This window comes from Schistocerca gregaria, chromosome 10, assembly GCF_023897955.1.
Source record: "Schistocerca gregaria isolate iqSchGreg1 chromosome 10, iqSchGreg1.2, whole genome shotgun sequence".
NCBI classification, from domain to species: Eukaryota; Metazoa; Arthropoda; class Insecta; order Orthoptera; family Acrididae; genus Schistocerca; species Schistocerca gregaria.
The window spans coordinates 118,400,510-118,421,986 of NC_064929.1; the positions used below are offsets into that span (position 1 = coordinate 118,400,510).

At 39.4% G+C, this 21,477-nt stretch overlaps 2 protein-coding genes across 2 annotated transcripts in view; one reads left to right on the forward strand and one right to left on the reverse strand.

Moving 5' to 3' along the window:
* The window catches only part of LOC126293451 (uncharacterized), a 693,872-nt gene extending 688,196 nt beyond the window's left edge, over positions 1 to 5,676 (reverse strand). Inside the window, exon 1 of the mRNA XM_049986686.1 lies at positions 5,609 to 5,676. The gene's annotated coding sequence lies outside the window, so the exon portion shown is untranslated. The remainder of the gene's footprint in view (positions 1 to 5,608) is intronic.
* The window catches only part of LOC126293456 (transmembrane emp24 domain-containing protein 7), a 36,199-nt gene continuing 20,398 nt past the window's right edge, over positions 5,677 to 21,477 (forward strand). The window contains exon 1 of the mRNA XM_049986700.1: positions 5,677 to 6,730. Coding sequence (XP_049842657.1) covers positions 6,575 to 6,730 — 156 coding nt within the window. The 5' untranslated portion in view covers positions 5,677 to 6,574. The remainder of the gene's footprint in view (positions 6,731 to 21,477) is intronic.

Below are 21,477 nucleotides of genomic sequence, written 5' to 3' on the forward strand. Positions count from 1 at the left end.
TTAAATAGGGTGTGCTGAGGGAATTAGATTAGGAAATGAGACAATTAAAGTAGTAAAGGAATTTTTCTATTTGGGGAGCAAAATAACTGATGATGGTCGAAGTAGAGAGGATATAAAATGTAGACTGGCAATGGGAAGGAAAGCGTTTCTGAAGAACAGAAATTTGTTAACATCGAGTATAAATTTAAGTGTCAGGAAGTCGTTTCTGAAAGTATTTGTATGGAGTGTAGCCATGTATGGAAGTGAAACATGGACGATAAATAGTTTGGGCAAGAAGAGAATAGAAGCTTTCGAAATGTGGTGCTACAGAAGAATGCTGAAGATTAGATGGGTAGATCACATAACTAATTAGGAGGTGCTGAATATGACTGGGAAGAAGAGAAATTTGTGGCACAATTTGACTAGAAGAAGGGATCGGTTGGTAGGACATGTTCTGAAGCATCAAGGAATCACCAATTTAGTATTGGAGAGCAGCGTAGAAGGTAAAAATCTGAGAGGGAGACCACGAAATGAATACACCAAGCAGATTCAGAAGGACGTAGGCTGCAGTAGGTACTGGGAGATAAAGAAACTTGCACAGGATAGAGTAGCATGGAGAGCGGCATCAAACCAGTCTCAGGACTGAAGACCACAAAACACAACAACAAAGTCATCAGGTGACCAAAATGAATTGCAAAATGATGTAGATAGGTGTGTGGTGCTAAAAGTAGCAATTGACCCTGAATAAAGAAAAGTTTGGAGTTATAGTTCTAAAGGAAATCAGCGAAATTACGATTACGCGATAAATCACACAAATCTGAAGGCTGTAAATTCAACTAAATACTTTGGGATTACAATTACATATAACCTAAGCTGGAATAATCACATAGATAATGTTGTAGGTAGAGCAAAGCAAAGACTGCGATTCATTGGCAGAACACTTGGAAGGTGCAACAGGTCTACTAAAGAGACTGCTTACGCTATACTTGTCCGCCGTACTCTGGAGTACTGCTGTGCGGCATGGGATCCGTGTCATGTAGGACTAACGGATGATATTGAAAAAGTTCAAACGAGGGCGGCTCGTTTTGTGTTATCGCGAAATGGGGGCGATAGTGTCACAGACGTGATACGTGAATTGGAGTGGCAATCATTAAAACAAAGGCGTCTTTCGTTGCGACGGGATCTACTCATGAAATTTCAATCACCAGTTTTCTGCGCCGATAGCGAAAACGTTCTGTTGGCACCCACCTACATAGGGAGAAATGATCGTCACGATAAAATAAGAGAAATCAGGGCTCGCACAGAAAAATTTAAGGGCTCGTTTTTCCAGAGTGCCGTTCGAGAGTGGAACAGTAAAGACACAGCCTGAAGGTGGTTCATTGAACCCTCTGCCAAGCACTTTATTGTGAATGTCAGAGTAATTACGTAGGTGTAGATGTTTGGGATGAGTTAAAAAGTTGACTTCGTTCCAGACTTCAGTTTCCAACTTCACTAACTTCTTCGGTGACGGCTCTTCAGGAAGAATAGACTGTCATTCCTTCGTAGACATTCAGTTACCTCAATGCACGAGGGTGGTCCCGTATGTAGCCGGCCTGAGATGGCAGTCGTTGTTGAAAAATATCTCTGGATCAGAAAATATACTATATATGAAGCTGGCGCGCGGGGTGGCCGCGTGGTCTAGGCGCCTTGTCACGATCCGTGTGGCTCCTCCCGTCGGAGGTCCGACTCCTCCCTCCAGCATGAGTGTGCATGTTGTCCTTAGCGTAAGTTGGTTTAAGTTAAATTAAGTAGTGCATAAGCTTAGGGACCTATGACCTCAGCAGTTTGGTTCCATACGACCTTACAACAAATTTTAATTTCCATCTATGAAGCATATGTTTCAAGTTTCAAGACGCCACATTGTTTAGCATTTGTTTGGCAGCCATCAATAGAGAACGTTGTGAGAACTTGTGAAAAGGGAAAAAACTGGTCATTGTTATTTTTTTTTATTTTTTTATTTTTTGAAAGGCCTCAGCGCAACTAATATTAAAGCTGAATTAGATTCTACTTTGGGAGAGTCTGCTCCTTCGTTGACAACAGTAGGATATTTGGTAGCTGAGTTTGAAAGAGGCCATACGAACTGCCGAGCATCGCAGTGGTCGACCAAATGAGGTGTAGACTCCAGAAATGGTGAAGAAAATCCACAAAACGGTACTGGATGACCGTCGACTGAAAGTGTGCGAGCCAACAGACGTAGTAGGCATTTCAAAAACTGCGGTACACTGCATGTTGTTGTTGTGGTCTTCAGTCCAGAGACTGGTTTGATGCAGTGCTCCATGCTACTCTGTCCTGTGCAAGGTTTTTCATCTCCCAGTACCTACTGCAACCTACAACCTTCTGTTTCATCTCCCAGTACCTACTGCAACCTACAACCTTCTGAATCTTTGTCGCCCTCTACGATTTTTACCCTCCACGCTGCCCGCCAATACTAAATTGGTGATCGCTTGATGCCTCAAAATATGCCCTACCAAACGATCCCTTCTTCTAGTCAATGTTGTGCCACAAATTTCTCTTCTCTCCAATTCGATTCAATACCTCCTCGTTAGTTACGTGATCTACCCATCTTATCTTCAGCATTCTCCTGTAGCACCACATTTCGAAAGCTTCTATTCTCTTCTTGTCCAAACTAGTTATCGTCCATGTTTCACTTCCATACATGGCTACACTCCATACAAATACTTTCAGAAACGACTACCTGATCCCTGAATCTATATTCGATGTTAACAAATTTCTCTTCTTGAGAAACGCTTTCCTTGACACTGCCAGTCTACATTTTATATCCTCTCTACTTCGACCATCATCAGTCATTTTACTTCCTAAATAGCAAAACTCCTTTACTACTTTAAGTGTCTCATTTCCTAATCTAATTCCCTCAGCATCACCCGATTTAATTTGACAACATTCCATTATCCTCGTTTTGCTTTTGTTGATGTTCATCTTATATCCCCCTTTCAAGACACTGTCCATTCCGTTCAACTGCTCTTCCAGGTCCTTTGCTGTCTCTGACAGAATTACAATGTCATAGGCGAACCTCAAAGTTTTTACTTCTTTTCCATGAATTTTAATACCTACTCCGAATTTTTCTTTTGTTTCCTTTACTGCTTGCTCAATATATAGATTGAATAATATCGGGGAGAGGCTACAACCCTGTCTCACTCCTTTCCCACCACTGCTTCCCTTTCATGCCCCTCGATTCTTATGACTGCCATCTGGTTTCTGTACAAATTGTAAATAGCCTTTCGCTCCCTGTATTTTACCCCTGCCACCTTACAGGTTACAGTACGCTTGTTCGCCCACTGTTTGAATACTGCAGCAGCGGTGTGGGATCCGTATCAGATAGGGTTGATAGAAGAGATAGAGAAGATCCAACGGAGAGCAGCGCGCTTCGTTACAGGATGATTTAGTAATCGCGAAAGCGTTACGGAGATGATAGATAAACTCCAGTGGAAGACTGCAGAAGAGACGCTCAGTAGCTCGGTACGGGCTTTTGTTGAAGTTTCGAGAACATATCTTCACCGAATAGTCAAGCAGTATATTGCTCCCTCCTACGTGTATCTCGGGAAGAGACCATGATGATATAATCAGAGCGATTAGAGCCCACACAGAAGCATACCGACAATCCTTCTTTCCACGAACAATACGAGACTGGAATAGAAGGGAGAACCGATAGAGGCTTGCGGAGTATGGATGTAGATGTAATTGCGGTCAAACGCAAGAAAATGAGCACAAAAACGGAAAAACCCTACAGAATCCCCAAACAGTATACTTGGTAAACAAGGAAATTCTCACTCTGCAGCGGAGCGTGCGCTGATATGAAACTTCCTGGCAGATTAAAAGTGTAAGCCGGACCGAGACTCTAATTCGGGACCTTTGGCTTTCGCGGGCAAGTGCTCTGCTATCTAAGCTACCCAAGCACGACTCACGCCCCGTCCTCGCAACTTTACTTCTGCCAGTACCTCGTCTCCTACGTTCTAGACTTTACTGAAGCTTGCCCTCGAAAGGCAAAGGTCCCGAGTTCGAGTCTCGGTCCGGCACACAGTTTTAGTGTGACAGGAAGTTTCAACGTAGCCCATATCATTCAAGTACTCAGTAGAGTACTATACGGAAGAATGTAAGTTGAAACGAAGTTTCTAAGACTGATTTTATTTTTACAAATTTGTGTTTGTGGGTGGGAGGATGTCAGACGAGAAGGAATTCTAGCAATGAGGCGAATAATACAGAGCAGAGTTGGGAAAAATCAATGAAATATTCAAGGAACGTTTAATTGAAAATTACGGCAATGTTATAGAAATACTGAATAAACTCAACTGGAATATTCTATAAGAAACATAGTAAGCAGTTGGTGAGTGGCTTCTATTACAAATGAGACAATTTTTATTTAGAGAAGTTTCTAACAGCATATTACTAGGCCCTTCGCGAGAATCAAGCAGAAACCATAGCGAAAAATGTAGAAATCTGAGTATAGGCTGATGAGATGAGGCAGCTGTTCTTTTCGCGGTACCTGTACGAATAGGATGGAAAACACGGTTTCTCATGACGTTACCAGAGATTGTTAGTCGTACGTGTTATGTGGACATTTTAGTTTAGAGTGGAGAACTGTGGTTGTTGGTTAAACTTATAAGTCAGTCCTCACTGCCAAAGTCTGAACTTATGTCATTGTCATATTACCAGCAACATATTATGACGAGAATATTGGGTGACAATACGCATCTGATTTATTGTTAAGGTCACCTCGTAAAAAAACAGTCGTTTCAATTTGAAAGTAACGTGTGGACATGGTTTTGAGTTGAGCTGCAATTCTTTTTCTACGATATGCGTCCCGCATATTTGTGTGAGCCACACCTTTAAGTAACGAAAAAGACAGAAGAAAAAATTTCAGGGCATATGGAGAAGAAAATCTTGGCTGCTTCCCCCAACACGTGAAGTGTCAAAGACGTATTATCAATCTCCGTTCCTGACTTCAGCAATGTTTGCCACTACTAGATCTCCGATAAAAATAATGTTTACACACTGTTAAAAAGGGCAATGAGCACCCCTTGACGTTTGACACAACTACCCAGAAATATCACACATTTCACAAGGAGCCAAGTATACCGGTGACTGCGAAACATCAACAAAAAACTGCTGCTCAGTCACGAAGATAAGAAAGGAAAGAGAATTTAAAGCAGTTATATAAAGGATAGTATTCTGGGGTTATGTCTTACTCATCCACAATATAAAACAAACCAAAGTTTAGCATGCTACTGTTTAATAACAAGAGTTAAAAGTTTCTGCATTTTCAAATATCGTATTGAAAATATGTGAAATTAAATCGCGGTATAGTCACCGAAGTTTGTAAGGGCTTTTACAATTTCTACCAATAATGCATTCGTGAAGAACCTAGGAAGAGGGAAATTTTTTTGACATTTAGGTACGATAAACAAACCAAAACAAGGCACTTGCGACACAAGCACGCTCCTTCATGAGTCTGACCCAATATATTAAGTCATATGAGGAGCTTGCATTTGACTAGAAATGAACCAAACTTAATGTAGCAATCGATACATCTACTGTTTAACGTATTATAATTTCGTAAAGGTAAGATACTCACCATTATTTATCACAAAACAGCTCGTTCAGCACCCTACAACCACCGGAAACCTACTCTACGAATAACTTGGCCCACGCCCGCTAGATGGCAGCACTACAACGCCCGGCCCAAGCACGGACTGACGAAAACTGATGTATGTTGTTGCTTGCTCGCGGTGTAGCACATTTTTTTCATTTATTTGTTATTCTCGATACTAAAACATCATAGGCACTAAAAATATATGCTTTATTCATAGTATTTTCACAAACAGTGCAACCTGCCGGTGTTACATCTTTTAGGTTAAAAGTTACGGAAAATGTAACTTACACTGACAAAATTAAGAGTCAGGAAGTATTTGTTCATCTGAAACATACTATTAGAACCTTTTAAGAATATCAGCTCCTTGTACAGCTCTTCATGGTAGATTTAGAGCTATTTAATTTATGATATATGCTTGTAAAAATACATGATATATGCTTATAAAATGCCTTCAGGACTTCTGACACATGATCACTCTTACGTGTGTCATCGAGATATATATAATAATTTCTGTGACTTTCCCCAAATCAAGGTTTTAGTCAACAAATGAAATAAGATTTACCAAACAACCATCTGTGAAGTCTGCGAAGCAATCTTTACCGGAAAGGAGATTCTACTTTAACTATGTGAAGACTCAGATTTAATAATGGAATGGCATATTTTAAATACTTTTCGTTATAAAGGTGCGTTGGAGTTAACGGAAACTGATAAGGGAAATAATGTAACAAACTCCAAAAATCTGTAGGTACATCATCTGTGAACAGTTGCAGACGACGCGTGGCAGTGAATATGAGAAACGATAGCAGATGGCACTGAATGTTTCGCTATCCGTTTCCGGCCACGTTATGTTGACTAGCAAGTTTAAGTGAAAAATATTGATAATTTAAAGTAAAAGGGAACAAAAGAACAATTCTGTCAGTTTAAATGTTTCCTTGACTATCTATTAGAATGGGTGAACCGTTATTGTGGACTGTTATACCAGTGATTCTAGCTGTTATAAGTGTAGCGGACGGTGGCGAATTGACTTTCGAGCTACCAGATAATGCGAAGGAGTGTTTCTACCAAGAAATTAATCGAAATGTTACGTCAACGCTCGAATTTCAGGTAAGGAGTCAATGTAAGCTACTTAGCAAGTAAACTGTTTCAAGAGAATTACAATTTGTCTTAGTCTCAACAGCCAGTGGTTATGTCTGGAATAGTTATTGTTAATGTAATATATATTACACAAAACGTTTAGATACATGGGAAAATATCCTTTCATATTGTTCAATGTTGAAAGCATATTGTTGTCGTATGACTTTTTAATGAAAACAGCTATTTTAAAGATAGGAAGAAAGATACTCATACTGCCATTGCAATTGTACGTTTTCACGCAGTAATTCTGTTATAATTTTGTAAATACGGCACCGGGGCGGGAGGGGGGGGGGGACATATGGCAGTTTGTGAAAGCCCCATGTTAGATAGTTATTGTGTATCTTGGACTGTTTATGGTGCTAAAACTTGTCATTCAAATAGGTCCCCAGACGACACTTCATGGGTAGGAAATAGACATGCACTTACTTCACCTGACTTTCAGTTGCGAATCACCAATGCTCTTACGAAGTGGGACCAATCTTTCTCCAAATAAAATATTAGTATTATTTATCTAATGGAAACCGGGATCTGGAACTGCAGTTACTTTTCGAACAATAGTTACAAATTCCTTGCACGGTTCGTTCTCTATACTGAAAACGACAAAAAACATATCAGTAATTTTTTTTTTGTTGTTGCAATTTTCTCACGTAGTCTGGAGTGATTGAGAAGGTCATGGTTTGGTAAAATTCAGGATTATTGTTACGAAGCAGCTCATATGTGCTACCAATTTATAAATAGATGTGTTTCAGGAGATAAGGGGGTTTGCACGCTCATTTTGAACATATTTCCTGTTTTGGAGATAAGTCTACATTCATTTGTGGGTCTTACTGGACCAAGAACACATTTGAAATTATCAGTCCTGGTAATATTGTTCCTTTCATGTTGTGGTATTAAATTACCATTAGTGTTTATCTCATGTATGTAGACATATTTTTTCACATTGATTACACATTTTTTTGCTTCAGTAAACAAAGCTGTCATATGTAGTGATAACGTGCATGAATGACAGCGAATGTCACCCATGTATTTCACAGATTATAATGACCAATGCAGTAAGCACTTGGTGTGACTGGATTACTTCACAGGTAACAAAAGAGCATATTTTGTTGATCAACTTTGACAACAGTGCAGTGTAGCTGCCATTTTGCTTGTGCACCACACAAATGATCTTGCTTCAGCTGGGAATATGTTTAATTCATGGTTAGTTTCATGTTCATGGATCATTGTGCACGATACATCATAATTATGTGGAATGAGGTCATTTTAGTCACATCGCAAATTAATTTGTAAATATGGTTACATTGTGAACATTTATTAGTTAAAAAAAATACAAATGTTGAGTTAGTAGTTCCTACACACCACTTTTTACACATTGCAGTGATAGAAGTTCTTATACGGATTGGAAGTAGCTGTCAGGATGAAACTTTTCCGTTTGGTTTTGAATTTTACTTTGCTGTGTGTCACACATTTTATATCCCCATGTAAGTGATAAAAAAAATTAGTTGCAGCATTCTTCAGCCCTTTTATGCTAATGCCAGCCTTACTATGGATGAATGAAGGTCATTATTCCTTTTATATTGTAGTTATGTACATTGTTCCATTCAAACTGCTGTGGATTACTTACAACTTCATCAGGGAGGGGGTAAATATACTGTGAAGCAGGAGTCGAATATCCTCCTTAAACAGATGTCTACAAGATGATTGTGGGTGAGCACCACGTATTATTGTTACAACAGGTTTTTAAGCAATGAAGACAACTCTTCAAGATGAGTTATCCATGAACATTTTTTCTATATGACACTGAATGAAAATTTAAAAAGTATGTGAACTTACTGGTTTGTCTCCCTCAGAATTAGCAGTGATTATAAGTGCAGACGTGGCTGAACTAAGTTATTTTAGGAGTTCCATTATGTGCTTTTTCCAGTTTAAATTATGATGAGCGTGGACAACTAAGAATTTTGAAGTTTTCGCCTTATTTAGTAATTCCTCACCATGTATTACACTTACTGTGTAGGGACCCGAGATGTGCAGAACTGAATGTGTTCTTTTTACAATTGAGGGTGAGACTATTTGTGGTAAACCAGTCAGTGATGCTTTTAAGATGTTTATTTACTATTTCTCCTGTTTTAGTATGTACACTTGGACTGATTACAATTCTATTGTCATCTGCAAACAGAACCAATTCTGCTTGTTCCATATTAGATGAGATTGTTTACATATAAGAGGAACAATAGTAGTCAGAAGATTGAGCCTTGGGAACCCCCTTCATACAATTTATTTCCAGTCATAATTATGTCCCAGGACTATATTGGTTGAATTACTAAGTACAACATTCTGCATTTTTTGGTTAGGTGTGATAGTCTCTTAAAACTTCAGTTTACCTAGGAGAATATGGCAATTCACACAGTCAAATGTCTTATATAGTTCACAAAATATACCAATCGATACTCTTTTGTAGTTTAATGCTAATGCACTTAATGTGTGAACATGTGAATGGCATTCTCTTCTGAAATGAAAATTATGGTTTGCTAAGGATATTGTTGTTCTTGTGATATACTTTTTATAAAATATATCACCTTTCAAAATTTTCGGAAAATGTCAGCAATGAGATAGGAGAATGGTTATTGACATCTTTCATATCATCTTTCTTACAGAGAGGTGTGACAATGGCATATTTTGGTCTGTCTGGAAAAATGCCTACAGTTAGTGGTAATGCATTACATATTTCAGATACGACCGCACTTGCTGTATGGTAACAGTTCTTTAGTACTGTGTTAGAAACACCATCAAAATCAGACGAGCTTTTATTTTGTGAGAGAATGCAAAAACTTCTTAATTTCAAACTAGAAGTGGGTGATGCTTAAAATTGAACTTTATGAGAATTACTTTTTCAAAATACTGCTCCGATTTTTCTCTTGAACTATTTGTCCCTATAATTACTATTATATTTTAAATGATTATATTTATTTGCTTCCTGTTACTCACCATTTAAAGTCCTTCCCTTTTGTTCAGTAATGTTGTTATCCTGTTGTGTGTCTGGTTGTCTTTCATCTCATTTCACTACATTCCATATACTAGCCTTAAGTCTGTTGCCAGAATCACTGATGTCTGATATGTGTTGTGATGAGATGAAACTACAATGATCAATCTATAACTGAGTTGTTGATTGCTGTGTGAGGTGGCTCAGTGGAACAACAACATTAGTTCACTTTATTACTTAACATGATACAATCTTTTCCACAGGAATGCTTGACAATTTACCACTGTCACTGACTATTAAATCAGCAGTGGTTGCACTAATTAACAAACCTTGAAGTACAATGTTTAACATTTACAAAAGTACATTTCCATCTGAGATTTGAATATGTCTTCAGTCCTCCTCGAAGTTGACTGCTTCATCTGAGGTCTGCAACTGGACATGGGTGCCTCCCATGCTTGTCTATTTACTGAACACCGTGTGAGAGCACTGCTGTTCTGATAGAGGGTGTATCTTCTTCAGCCTTTCCCATTCATCACTGTGGATTACGAGACATCACTAATATCTGTGGTATTGACGTGCATTGACGACTTTGATGTGGTGCCGTAAGTTACGGGCGATATCATAATGGGCATGTTCTATAGGGAATCTATTAACACTCTTGGCAAATGCCTTTCTGAAATTGATGTCTGAAATACTCTTCTGTGATACAGAGATTGAGTCAACAATTAAATCACTGAAGACTGAGGGCTCTCATGGATATGATGGAGTGACTAGCATAATATTAAAGTACTATGTTGCTCATGTTAGCCTTGTATTTAGGCATATTTGTAATTTCTCCTTTTGGAATGGTCAGTTTCCTGAATAATTAAAGTACTCAGTACTAAAGCTGCTTTATAAAAAGGGAGAAAGGGATAATGTAGACAACTTTAGACCTATTTCTATGCTATCAGTGTTCACTAAGGTTATTGAAAATGCTGTGTGTGTAAGGATAATTGATCATTTTATATCACACACTTTGCTATTAAATGTGCAGTTTAGAAGTCGTGTAACAACTGAAAATGCTGTATTTTCTTTTCTCTCTGAGGTACTGGGTGGGTTTAAAAAAAGGTTTCGAACGCTTAGCATATTTTTTGATTTAACTAAGGCATTTGATTGCTCTGGGGGAAAAAAAAAAGTTCGAGAGGTTGACCATTACGGAATATGGGGAGTAGCTCACAGTTGGTTCACCTCTTACTTTATCACCAGACAGCAAAAGACCATTATTCAGTATCGAGAATGGCTGTGGTGTGGGGTCTGAGTGGAGTTCAGGCAAGGGGAGGGGGGGGGGGGGTGAGGTGCCCCAGGAACCAGTGTTGGGGCCACTCCTGATCCTCATTTATATAAATGATATGCCCTCTAGTATTAAAGTAACTAAAATATATCTGTTTGCTGATGACACTAGCTTGGTAGCAAAGGGTGTTGTGTGCAACATTGGCTCGGTATCAAATAGTGCAGTTAATGACCTAAGTTGTAGAAAATAAACTAACGCTAAATCACTGTAAGACTCAGTTTTTACAGTTTCTAACACACAATTCAACGAAACCTGACATTTTAATTTCACAGAATGGGACTATGATTAGTGAAAGTGAGCAGTTCAGATTTCTAGCTCTTCAGATAGTAAACTGTTGTGGAATGCTCACATTCAGGATCTTGTTCAAAGACTTTATGCTCCCATTTTTACTATTTGAATGGTATCTGGAGTGAATGATCATTTGACAGGATCCCTTCTTCTAGTCAAGTTTCTGTTCTCCCCAATTCCACTTTGCTTATTTTCATTCGCTTGTGTCTTATAGTATTAGAGTATATTTTGCGGTAACTCTTCCCATTCTAGGAGAATATTTTTGGCTCAGGAATGGGCAGTTTGGACAATAAGCAGTGCAAGTTCACCAACCTCTTGTTGACCCCTGTTCACGAGTCTGGGTATTTTGACATTGGCCTCTCAATATATATATTCCTTACTGTCATTTCTTGTTAATGGTATCAGCTTATTCCCAAGAATAAGCAGCTTTCACTCGGGTAATACTTGGCAGAAATCAAACTTACCTTTGGATCAGACTTCATTATTTCTTGTGCAGAAAGGTGTGCAATACAATGCTGTGTCCATTTTCAATAAGCTACCACTAGAATTCAAAAATCTTAGCAGTAACCCACATGATTTTAAATTGAAACTGATAAATTTCTTCATTGGTCGCTCCTTCTATTCTGTCGAGGAGTTCCTTGAAGAATTAAGCTGATTCTTGTTCTATTGTTGATTGCATTTACTTAAACTTATGGCTTGACCTTTTTTTTTTTTCCTAGAGACAGGCTTGATGCAGTAGTCCATGCTACTCTATCCTGTGCCATCTTCTTCATCTCCCAGCTCCTACTGCAACCTGTATCCATCTGAATCTGCTTAGTGTAGTCATCTCTTGGTCTTCCTCTACGATTTTTACCCTCCATGCTGCCCTCCACAATACTTAATTGGTGATTCCTTGATGCCTCAGAACTTGTCCTACCAACCGATCCCTTCTAGTCAAGTTGTGCCACAGACTTCTCTTCTCCCCAATTCTATTCAATACCTCCTAATTAGTTATGTGATCTACCCATCTAATCTTCAGCATTCTCCTGTAGCACCACATTTCGAAAGCTTCTATTCTCTTCTTGTCCAAACTAGTTATCGTCCACATTTCACTTCCATACATGGCTAACTCCATACAAATACTTTCAGAAACGACTTCCTGACACTTAAATCTATACTTGATGTTAACAAATTTCTCTTCTTCAGAAACGCTTTCCTTGCCATTGCCAGTCCACATTTTATATCCTCTCTACCTCGACCATCAAAAGCAAAACTCATTGACTACTTTAAGTGTCTCATTTCCTAATCTAATTTCCTCAGCATTGCCCAATTTAATTCGACTGCATTCCATTATCCTCGTTTTGCTTTTGTTGATGTTCATCTTATATCCTACTTTCAACACACTGTCCATTCCGTTCAACTGCTCTTCCAGGTCCTTTGCTATCCCTGACAGAATTACAATGTCATCGGCGAACCTCAAAGTTTTTTTCTTCTCCATGGATTTTAATTCCCACTCCAAATTTTTCTTTAGTTTTCTTTTCTTCTTGTTCAATATACAGATTGACTAGCATCGGGGATAGAGTACAACAACCCTGTCCCGCTCCCTTCCCAACCACTGCTTCCCTTTCATGCCTCTCGACTCTCATAACTGCATCTGGTTTCTGTACAAATTGTAAATAGCCTTTTGCTCCCTGTATTTTACCCCTGCCACCTTCTGAATCCCCCCCATGAACCATGGACCTTGCCGTTGGTGGGGAGGCTTGCGTGCCTCAGCGATACAGATGGCCGTACCGTAGGTGCAACCACAACGGAGGGGTATCTGTTGAGAGGCCAGATAAACATGTGGTTCCTGAAGATGGGCAGCAGCCTTTTCAGTAGTTGCAGGGGCAACAGTCTGGATGATTGACTGACCTGGCCTTGCAACACTAACCAAAACGGCCTTGCTGTGCTGGTACTGCGAACGGCTGAAAGCAAGGGGAAACTACAGCCGTAATTTATCCCGAGGACATGCAGCTTTACTGTATGATTAAATGATGATGACGTCCTCTTGGGTAAAATATTTCAGAAGTAAAATAGTCCCCCATTCGGATCTCCGGGCCGGGACTACTCAGGAGGACGTCGTTATCAGGAGAAAGAAAACTGGCATTCTACGGATCGGAGCGTGGAATGTCTGATCCCTTAATCGGGCAGGTAGGTTAGAAAATTTAAAAAGGGAAATGGATAGGTTGAAGTTAGATATAGTGGGAATTAGTGAGGTTCGGTGGCAGGAGGAACAAGACTTCTGGTCAGGTGACTACAGGGTTATAAACACAAAATCAAATAGGGGTAATGCAGGAGTAGGTTTAATAATGAATAGGAAAATAGGAATGCAGGTAAGCTACTACAAACAGCATAGTGAACGCATTATTGTCGCCAAGATAGACACGAAGCCCATGCCTACTACAGTATTACAAGTTTATATGCCAACTAGCTCTGCAGATGATGAAGAAAGTGATGAAATGTATGATGAGATAATAGAAATTATTCAGGTAGTGAAGGGAGACGAAAATTTAATAGTCATGGGTGACTGGAATTCGTCAGTAGGACAAGGGAGAGAAGGAAACATAGTAGGTGATTATGGATTGGGGCTAAGAAATGAAAGAGGAAGCCGCCTGGTAGAATTTTGCACGGAGCACAACTTAATCATAGCTAACACTTGGTTCAAGAATCATAAAAGAAGGTTGTATACATGGAAGAATCCTGGAGATACTAAAAGGTATCAGATAGCTTATATAATGGTAAGGCAGAGATTTAGGAACCAGGTTTTAAATTGTAAGACATTTCAAGGGGCAGATGTGGACTCTGACCACAATCTATTGGTTATGACCTGTAGGTTAAAACTGAAGAAACTGCAAAAAGGTGGGAATTTAAGGACATGGGATCTGGATAAGCTGAAAGAACCAGAGGTTGTACAGAGTTTCAAGGAGAGCATAAGGGAACAAATGGCAGCAATGGGGGAAAGAAACATAGTTGAAGAAGAATGGGTAGCTCTGAGGGATGATGTAGTGAAGGCAGCAGAGGATAAAGTAGGTAAAAAGACGAGGGCTGCTAGAAATCCTTGGGTGACAGAAGAAATATTGAATTTAATCGATGAAAGGAGAAAATATAAAAATGCAGTAAATGAAGCAGGCAAAAAGGAATACAAACGTCTCAAAAATGAGATCGACAGGAAGTGCAAAATGGCTAAACAGGGATGGCTAGAGTACAAATGTAAGGATGTAGAAGCTTATCTCATTAGGGGTAAGATAGATACTGCCTACAGGAAAATTAGAGAGACCTTTGGAGAGAAGAGAACCACTTGTATGAATATCAAGAGCTCAGATGGCAACTCATTTCTAAGCAAAGAAGGGAAGGCAGAAAGGTGGAAGGAGTATATAGAGGGTTTATACAAGGGCGATGTACTTGAGGACAATATTATGGAAATGGAAGAGGGTGTAGATGAAGATGAAATGGGAGATAAGATACTGCGTGAAGAGTTTGACAGAGCACTGAAAGACCTGAGTCGAAAAAGGCACCGGGAGTAGACAACATTCCATTAGAACTACTGACGGCCTTGGGAGAGCCAGTCATGACAAAACTCTACCAGCTGGTGAGCAAGATGTATGAGACAGGTGAAATACCCTCAGACTTCAAGAAGAATATAATAATTCCAATCCCAAAGAAAGCAGGTCCTGACAGATGTGAAAATTACCGAACTATCAGTTTAATAAGTCACAGCTGCAAAATACTAACGCGAATTCTTTACAGACGAATGGAAAAACTGGTAGATGCGGACCTCGGGGAGGATCAGTTTGGATTCCGTAGGAATGTTAGAACATATGAGGCAATACTGACCTTACAACTTATCTTAGAAGAAAAGATTAAGGAAAGGCAAACCTACGTTTCTAGCATTTGTAGACTTAGAGAAAGCTTTTGACAATGTTGACTGGAATACTCTCTTTCAAATTCTGAAGGTGGCACGGGTAAAGTAAAGGAGCGAAAGGCTATTTACAATTTGTACAGAAACAAGATGGCAGTTATGAGAGTCGAGGGGCATGAAAGGGAAGCAGTGGTTGGGAAAGGAGTGAGACAGGGTTGTAGCCTCTCCACGATGTTATTCAATATGTATATTGGGCAAGCAGTAAAGGAAACAAAAGAAAAATTTGGAGTAAGTATTAAAATTCATGGAGAAGAAATAAAAACTTTCAGGTTCGCCGATGACATTGTATTTCTGTCAGAGACGGCAAAGGACTTGGAAGAGCAGTTGAACGGAATGGACAGTGTCTTGAAAGGCGGGTATAAGATGAACATCAACAAAAGCAAAACGAGGATAATGGAATGTAGTCGAATTAAGTGAGGTGATGCTGAGGGAATTAGATTAGGAAATGAGACGCTTAAAGTAGTAAAGGAGTTTTGCTATTTAGGAAGTAAAATAACTGATGATGGTCGAAGTAGAGAGGATATAAAATGTAGACTGGCAATGGTAAGGAAAGCGTTTCTCAAGAAGAGAAATTTGTTAACATCGAATATAGATTTATGTATCAGGAAGTCGTTTATGAAAGTATTTGTTTGGAGTGTAGTCATGTATGGAAGTGAAACATGGACGATAACTAGTTTGGACAAGAAGAGAATAGAAGCTTTCGAAATGTGGTGCTACAGAAGAATGCTGAAGAGTAGATGGGTAGATTACGTAACTAATGAGGAGGTATTGAATAGGATTGGGGAGAAGAGAAGTTTGTGGCAGAACTTGACTAGAAGAAGGGATCGGTTGGTAGGACATGTTTTGAGGCATCAAGGGATCGCAAATTTAGCATTGGAGGGCTGCGTGGAGGGTAAAAATCGTAGAGGGAGACAGAGATGAATACACTAAGCAGATTAAGAAGGATGTAGGTTGCAGTAGGTACTGGGAGATGAAGCAGCTTGCACAGGATAGAGTAGCATGGAGAGCTGCATCAGACCAGTCTCAGGACTGAAGACAACAACAACAACACCACCTTCTGTATTTGAAAGGGAGTGTTCCAGTCAACACTGTCAAAAGCTTCCTCTAAGTCTACCAATGCTAGAAATGTAGGTTTGCCATTTCTTTATCTTCTAAGATAAACCGTAGAGTCAGTGTTGCCTCATATGTTCCAACATTTCTATGGAATCCAAACTGATCGTCCCCGAGGTCGGCTTCTACCAGTTTTTCCATTCGTCTGTAAAGAATTTGTGTTAGTATTTTGCAACCGTGACATATTAAACTGATAGTTCGGTAATTGTCACATCTGTCAACACGTGCTTTCTTTGTTATTGGATTTATTGTGTTCTTCTTGAAGTCTGAGGGTATTTCGCCTGTCTTATACATCTTGCTTAGCAGATGGTAGAGTTTTGTCAGGACTGGCACTCCCAAGGCTAGCTGTAGTTCCAGTGGAATGTTGTCTACTCTGGGGGCCTTGTTTCGGCTCAGGTCTTTTAGTGCTCTGTCAAACTTTTCTCGCAGTATCGTATCTCCAATTTCATCTTCATCTACACCCTCTTCGATTTCCATAATATTGTCCTCAAGTACATCGCCCTTGTATAGACCCTCAATATACTCCTTCCACCTTTCTGATTTCCCTTCTTTGCTGAGAACTGGGTTTCCATCTGAGTTCTTGATATTCATACAAGTGGTTCTCTTGTCTCCAAAGGTCTCTTTAATTTTCCTGTAGGCAGTATCTATCTTACCCCTCTTCAGATAAGCCTCGACATCGTTACATTTGTCCTCTAGCCATCCCGGCTTAGTCATTTTGCATTTCCTGTCGATCTCATTTTTGAGACGTTTGTATTCCTTTTTGCCTGCTTCATTTACTGCATTTTTATATTTTCTCCTTTCATCAATTAAATTCAGTAATCCTTCTGTTACCCAAGGATTTCTACTAGCCCTTGTCTTTTTACCTTCTTGATTCTCTGCTGCTTTTACTATTTCATCTCTCAAAGCTGCCCATTGTTCTTCTACTGTATTTCTTTCTCCCATTCTTGTCAATCGTTCTCTTAAGCTCTCCCTGAAACTCTCTACAACCTCTGGTCCTGTGAGTTTCCTTATGCTCCCCCTGAAACACTCTACAGCGTCTGGTTCTGTAAGTTTACCCAGGTCTCATCCCCTTAAATTCCCACCGTTTTGCAGTTTCTTCAGTTTTAATCTCCAGTTCATAACCTATAGAATGTGGTCAGAGTCCACATCTGCCCCTGGAAATGTCTTACAATTTAAAACCTGGTTCCCAAATCTCTGTCTTACCATTATATAAATCTATCTGAAACCTTCCAGTATATCCAGGCCTCTTCCATGTATACAACCTTCTTTCATGATTTTTGAACCAAGTATTAGCTATGATTAAGTTATACTCTGTGCAAAATTCTACCAGGTAGCTTCCTCTTTCATTCCTTACCCCCATTCCATATTCTGGTTCATAAACATTTTTTTTAATGCGTTATTACATATATGTTGTAATTTCATGCACTGACATGTTCCATGACCTTGGAGATTTGCTCCTCAATTTGGTCTTACAGAACTTGATACGTGTAAAAAAATTAATAAATCAAACAAACCTGTAACCATTTGTGTTGCTCTTGTCTGTGTCCCCTGTGAGTTCCGTTCATTACGGGCCCCACACACTTGAGCAATATTGTAGAAAAGGTCACACAAGTGATTTATAAGCAGTCTCCTTTGTAGACTGGTTATGCTTCCCCAGTATTCTACCAATAAACTGAAGTCTACCACCTGTTTTACCCACGACTGAGCCTACAATGTGTGTTCAAAAAGTTGGCGGAACTTTGCCCACAAAATTTTTCTACACTTATCATTCACTTATTGCACATGGTCTCCTTTGAAATACTCTCCCCAACAATTGATACACCACTCTCAATGCTGTTTCCATGTCTGGAAGCAGTCTCAGTATGCCCATTGCTGCATCGTCTGCGAATTTTCTTCTACCTTATCTGTTGTTGCAGTTCTTCATCCTTTCAATGGCGTTTTCAACTGTGGAAATAAAACAAAAAAGTCAGGGATCAGGTCTGGAGGGTGAGGAGGATGGGGCATTGCAGTGATTTCATTTTTTGTGCAGTAGTCATGCACCAGTGAATGTGCAGGCGTGTTATCATGAAGCAATAGCCATCAATTGTCTCGCCATATGTCAGGCCATTTCTTTCTCATATTTCCCTACAGGCATTGCAACACGACCCGTTGAGTACCATCATTTAACTCTTTGTTGCTGTGGCATGAATTTCGGTGACATTCATGACATGAGCGTCGTCAGTAGACATCGAACGGCGTCCTGAATGAGAGTCGTCTTTAACTTCTGGCTGAGCATTTTTAAATCGTGTGAACCATTTGCAAATACTGCTGTGGCTTAAGTACTTTTCACCGTATACTTCCTGTATCATTTGGTGTGTCTCTGTAAATGTTTTCTTGAGTTTCACGCAAAGTTGAATGCAGGTGCATTGCTCCTCTAACTCTGCCATCTTGAAATCTGCAAACTGTGCTACGCAATGATCTGCTGAGTACGACACTGAACAATAACAGACATGACACAGTGAAATGTTGGCAGTTACATATTAAACACAGGCATGTGAAATGATGCCAGTCGTATTTTGCTCCCACACATCATTGGCGCAGAATTATGTATGTTCCAGAATGTCTCAAACAGATGTTACGAAGTGTCACACATAGGTATTTGCTTGAATTGGGCAATACCAACTGTGGCTCATTGACATAATAGTCATAGGATGCTACATTTTTTCTGTTTTGTGAAGTGCACAATTTTACATTTCTGAACCTTTAAAGCAAGTTGCCAGTCTTTGCTCCACTTTGAAATCTTATCAAGATCTGATTGAATATTTATGCAGCTACCTTCAGACAGTACTTCATTATAGATAACGGCACCATCTGCAAAATATCTGAGGGTACTATTAATATTGTGTACAAGGTCATTAATATATAACATCAACAGCAAGGCCCCAATACACTTATCTGGAGAATACCCAAAAGTACTTATATATTTGACGATTTCAATAATGTTGATTTCTTAATTCTTCTGCACTGAAAGCTCTTCTGTATTCAGTATTATAATCTTGAAAAGGTTTCTGTCTGTTATTTCCGATTCTTTGGTGTTGTCTTTTTCTAGTGCTTTCCTTATTTCTGTAATCCATGCTATTGCTGATTCCTTCTTCCAGAAATACCGGAATATTGTTTCATTGGACTGTTCTCATTCATTTGGTAGAGATGTCAAAAAATGATTAATTTTCCTTTAGTAGTTACTTCTGTTATTTTCTCTTTGTTTTTTGTAGAGCTCTCCTTTTCTTCTCATTTTCCACACATCTGTAATTTGCATTGCACCCATTATTTTTCCAAAAAATTAATCGTTCAAGTACTTCTATTCTGTCCAGTTTATACTTCATTACTAGGCATTCACATCGATATAAACATTCTGATCGTGCCCCTGTGATATGTTGTTTTCTACATGTTGTTGTTGTTGCTGTTGTTGTTGTTGTGGCCTTCAGTCCTGGGACTGGTTTGATGCAGCTCTCCATGCTACTCTATCCAGTGCAAGCTTCTTCATCTCCCACTACTTACTGCAACCTACGTCCTTCTGAATCTGCTTAGTGTATTCGTCTCTTGATCTCCCTCTACGATTTTTACCCTCCACGCTGCCCTCCAATGCTAAATTTGTGATACCCTGAAGCCTCAGAACATGTCGTACCAACCGGTCCCTTCTTCTTGTCAAGTTGTGGCACAAACTCCTCTTCTTCCCAATTCTATTCAATGCCCCCTCATTAGTTATGTGATCTACCTATCTAATTAATCTTTAGCATTCTTCTGTAGCACCACATTTCAAAAACTTCTATTCTCTTCTTGTCCAAACAATTTATCGTCCATGTTTCACTTCCATACATGGCTACACTCTATACAAATACTTTCAGAAACGACTTCCTGACACTTCAATCTATACTCGATGTTAACAAATTTCCCTTCAGAAACGCTTTCCTTACCATTGCCAGTCTACATTTTATATTCTCTCTACTTCAACCATCATCAGTTATTTTGCTTCCCAAATAGCAAAACTCCTTTACTATTTTCAGTGTCTCATTTCCTAATCTAATTCCTTCACCATCATCTGTTTTAATTAGACTACATTCCATTATCCTCGTTGTGCTTTTGTAGATGTTCATCTTATATCCTCCTTTCAACACACTGTCCATTCTGTTCAACTGCTCATCCAAGTCCTTTGCTGTCTCTGACATAATTACAATGTCATCGGCGGACATTAAGGTTTTTATTTCTTCTCCATGGATTTTAATACCTACTTGAAATTTTTCTTTTGTTACTTCACTGCTTGCTCAATATAGAGGTTGAATAACATCGGGGAGAGGCCACAACCCTGTCCCACTCCCTTCCCAACCACTGCTTCCCTTTCATGCCTCTAGACTCTCATCACTGCCATCTGGTTTCTGTACAAATTGTAAATAGCCTTTTGGTCCCTGTATTTTACCCCTGCCACCTTTAGAATTTGAAAGAGAGTATTCCAGTCAACATTGTCAAAAGCTTTCTCTAAGTCTACAAATGCTAGAAATGTAGGTTTGCCTTTCCTTAATCTTTTCTTCTAAGATAAGTTGTAGGGTCAGTATTGCCTCACTTGTTCCAACATTTCTATGGAATCCAAACTGATCTTTCCTAAGTTCGGCTTCTACTAGTTTTTCCATTAGTCTGTAAAGAATTCGCGTTAGTATTTTGCAGCCATGACTTATTAAACTGATAGTTCGGTAATTTTCACATCTATCAGCACCTGCTTTCTTTGGGATTGGAATTATTATATTCTTCTTGAAGTCTGAGGGTATTTCACCTGTCTCATACATCTTGCTCACCAGCTGGTAGAGTTTTGTCATGACTGGCTCTCCCAAGGCCGTCAGTAGTTCTAATGGAATGTTGTCTACTCCCGGTGCCTTTTTTCGACTCAGGTCTTTCAGTGCTGTGTCAAACTCTTCACGCAGTTTCGTAGCTCCCATTTCATCTTCATCTACATCCTCTTCCGTTTCCATAATATTGTCCTCAAGTACATCGCCCTTGTATAGACCCTCTATATACTCCTTCCCCACTTCTGCTGTTCCTTC